At 42.4% G+C, this 3,296-nt stretch overlaps 1 protein-coding gene across 1 annotated transcript; it reads right to left on the bottom strand.

Annotated features, from left to right (window-relative positions):
- Positions 1-1,489: 1,489 nt before the first annotated feature.
- Positions 1,490-2,554, bottom strand: LOC138894605 (uncharacterized). Its single transcript, XM_070179314.1, has 4 exons — positions 2,515-2,554; positions 2,360-2,415; positions 1,892-2,116; positions 1,490-1,795 (listed from the first exon to the last, which is right to left on the bottom strand). The coding sequence occupies exons 1-4, from the start codon at positions 2,552-2,554 to the stop codon at positions 1,490-1,492; spliced, it is 627 nt and encodes a 208-aa protein (XP_070035415.1).
- Positions 2,555-3,296: the final 742 nt, after the last annotated feature.

Here is a 3,296-nt window from a genome sequence, read left to right as displayed (position 1 = left end):
TTGCCTTAGAAATTTGAGAGACCCCCTTAAAATTATTCCCCAGTTTAAATGCAAACTTCTAACAATACTTTTGGTTGTTCCTCATATGACGAAGTTGGCAGAACTTGCGATCTTGCCCCAGTTTCTGATTGTCGGGGAAAATGAAGATTATATTAAGGTGTGACCAAACCCACAGGTCTACCTACGTATCCCCTCTTAAACGGAAATCGGGTCAAGCGTAGTTCAGTTACATCAAGTGAAGAAATGTAAACAATCCTAAACATAGTATCTCTTGACTACATCTGAGTTGATAGGTTTTGGCCAAATCTCTCCGTCCATTTCTCCAAGTATGAGTGCTCCTCCTGTTAGTACTCGATGAACTATGTAGGGACCTTGTTAGTTGGGTGAGACTTCCCCTTGGCTTCGTCCTGATGTGGGAAGATCCGCTTTAGCATAACTACCCCGGTGTGAATTGTCTTGGTCTGACCTTTTTGCTGAAAGCTCTTGCCATTCTATTCTGGTAGAGTTGACCGTGACATACCGCATTCATTCTTTTTCCATCGATGAGAGACAGTTGTTCATATTGTCCATGTACCCATTCTGCGTCGCTGAGCTCATCTTCTTATATGATTCTTAGAGAAGGGATTTCTACTTTGGCATGGATAACCGCCTTCGTACCGTAGACCAGCAAGTAAGAAGTTTCCCCAGTTGATGTGCGCATCGTGGTACGACACCTGAGCAGAGCAAATGGAAGGTTCTCGTGCCATTGTTTGTAATTGTCTGCCATTTACTTAGTATCTTCTTGATGTTTTTGTTGGCGGCTTCTACAATTACATTCATCTGTGGCATGTATGCTGTGGAATTCTTATGCTTGATCTTGAAAGTTTCACATATAGCCTTCATTAAATCACTGTTAATATTGGCGGCATTGTCGATGATGATTGACTCTGGTACCCCAAACCGACAAATAATGCGATCCCGAACAAAATATGCGAAGGCCTTCTTAGTTACGGCTTTGTAAGATGCAGCCTCAACCCACTTTGTGAAATAGTCTATGGCCACTACAATGAACCTATGCCCATTTGAAGCAGCTGGTTCGATTGGAGCGATGATATCCATTCCCCAAGCGGAGAAAGGCCAGGGTGCGCTTGCTGGATTGAGTTCATTGGGTGGCACTCATATCATATCAGCATGTAACTGGTATTGGTGACACTTATGCACATACTTGATGCAGTTTGTTTCCATAGTCATCCAGAAATATCCTGCTCTTAGTATTTTCTTGGCTAAGACAAAGCCATCCATGTGCGGTCCGCAGGTTCCGGCATGTATTTTCTCGAGCAATATGGATGTTTCCTTGGCATTGACACACCGTAATAATCCCAGGTCTGGAGTCCTTCTGTACAAAATTCCTCCGCTTTGAAAGAAATGGTTGGCTAACCTTCAGAGTGTGCATTTTTGAGTATGAGTTGCGTGTTTCGGGTACTCTCCATTTGCCAAGTATTCTTTGATGTCATGGAACCACGGATCCGTCACTTTCCTCTTCAACATGAGCACAATAAGCTGGTTGTTTATAAATTCCTATTGGGATAGGATCGATGAAGTTCTTGTCTGGGTGTTGTATCATGGAAGATAAAGTGGCCAATGCATCTGCGAACTCGTTCTGAATCCTCGGAACATATTTGAACTCTATCTTCGTGAACCTCTTGATCAACTCTTGTACACAGTACAGATATGGTAATATTTTAGTGTTCTTGGTAGCCCATTCTCCTAAAACCTGATGCACCAAAAGATCGAAATCTCCAATCACCAGCAACTCCTAAACATTCGTGTGAATGGACAACCTGAGTCCCAAGATGCAAGCCTCATATTCTACCATATTGTTGGTACATGGAAACCCGAATTTTTCATATACCGGATAGTGTTGGCCAGTTTCTGATACTAAGACTGCTCCGATACCCACTCCTTTGATGTTTGCAGCTCCGTCGAAGAACATTCTCCAACCATCATATGCTTCGGTGATATCTTCTCCTACGAATGATACCTCTTCATTGGGGAAATACGTTTTCAATGGTTTGTATTCTCCGTCTACAAGATTTTCTGCCAAATGATCTGCCAACGCTTGCCCTTTGACCGCCTTCTGAGTTACATAGATGATGTTGAATTCACTCACCAATATCTACCATTTTGATAACTTTTTCGTAGGCATGGGTTTCTGGAAGATGTATTTCAGCGGATCCATCTTTGATATGAGATATGTGGTGTATGCATAGAAATAATGCCTCAACTTTTGAGCTATCTATGTCAAAGCGCAGTAGGTGCGCTCCAGCAAAGAGTATCGGGTTTCGTAAGGTGTGAATATCTTACTCAGATAATATATTGCCTGCTCCTTTCTTCCAGACTCATCATGTTGTCCCAGAACGCAACCAAAAGCCCCATCTAGTAAGGACAAATAAAGCAGCAAAGGTCATCCTAGTTCTGGTGGGACCAGAACAGGTGGTTTAGACAAATACTCCTTGATTTAGTAGGCTTTCTAACATTCTTCAATCCATCTTGTTGCAGCATCTTTCTTCAGCATTTTGAAGATCGGCTCACAGATCACGGTTGATTGTGCTATGAAACGGTTGATGTAGTTGAGACGCCCTAAGAAGCTCATCACATTTTTCTTATTCTTTGGAGGTGGCAAGTCCTGGATAGCTTTGACCTTTTGACGGGTCCAATTCAATCCCTCGACGACTGACGATGAATCCTAACAATTTTCCGGCAGGGACTTCGAAGACACACTTTGCAGGATTCAGTTTCAGATTGTTCCTTCGAAGCCGATCAAAGAATTTCCTCAAGTCTGCTATATGATATGTGCTTCTTCTGGATTTAATGATGACATCATCCATGTACACCTCTATTTCCTTGTGTATCATGTCATGGAAAATGGTTTCCACAGCTCTCATGAAAGTGGCTCCAGCATTCTTCAAACCAAATGGCATCATTTTATAGCAATACATTCCCCATGGTATGATAAAGGCTGTCTTTTCGGCATCCTCTTCATCCATCCAGATCCGATGATATCCTGCGAAGCAATCCACAAAGGACTGGAGTTCATGCTTGGCACAGTTGTCGATCAGTATGTGTACATTGGGCAATGGAAAATCATCTTTGGGACTCGCCCTCTTTAAATCTTTCTTCAGAACTGGCATAATGTTGGCCAACCAAGCCGGATATTCAACCACTCTCAAAACCTTGGCTTTGATTTGCTTGGTGACCTCCTCTTTTATCTTCAAACTTATATCCGGCTTGAATTTTCTGAGCTTCTATTTTATTGT

The sequence above is a fragment of the Nicotiana tomentosiformis genome, chromosome 6 (genome assembly GCF_000390325.3).
Source record: "Nicotiana tomentosiformis chromosome 6, ASM39032v3, whole genome shotgun sequence".
Classification (NCBI taxonomy): Eukaryota; Viridiplantae; Streptophyta; class Magnoliopsida; order Solanales; family Solanaceae; genus Nicotiana; species Nicotiana tomentosiformis.
The sequence above is the reverse complement of the archived record's forward strand: the minus strand, read 5'-3'. Positions and strand labels throughout refer to the sequence as shown.

What these genes read in the sequence shown, in the direction of transcription:
- LOC138894605 (XM_070179314.1), bottom strand. Translation starts at nt 2,554, where the DNA reads ATGCTGAAGAAAGATGCTGCAACAAGATGGATTGAAGAAT. An exon ending in AACAAGATGGATTGAAGAAT is followed by an intron (nt 2,416 to 2,514) that starts GTTAGAAAGCCT and finishes TGTCCTTACTAG; the next exon opens with ATGGGGCTTTTGGTTGCGTT. An exon ending in AGTCTGGAAGAAAGGAGCAG is followed by an intron (nt 2,117 to 2,359) that starts GCAATATATTAT and finishes TATGTAACTCAG; the next exon opens with AAGGCGGTCAAAGGGCAAGC.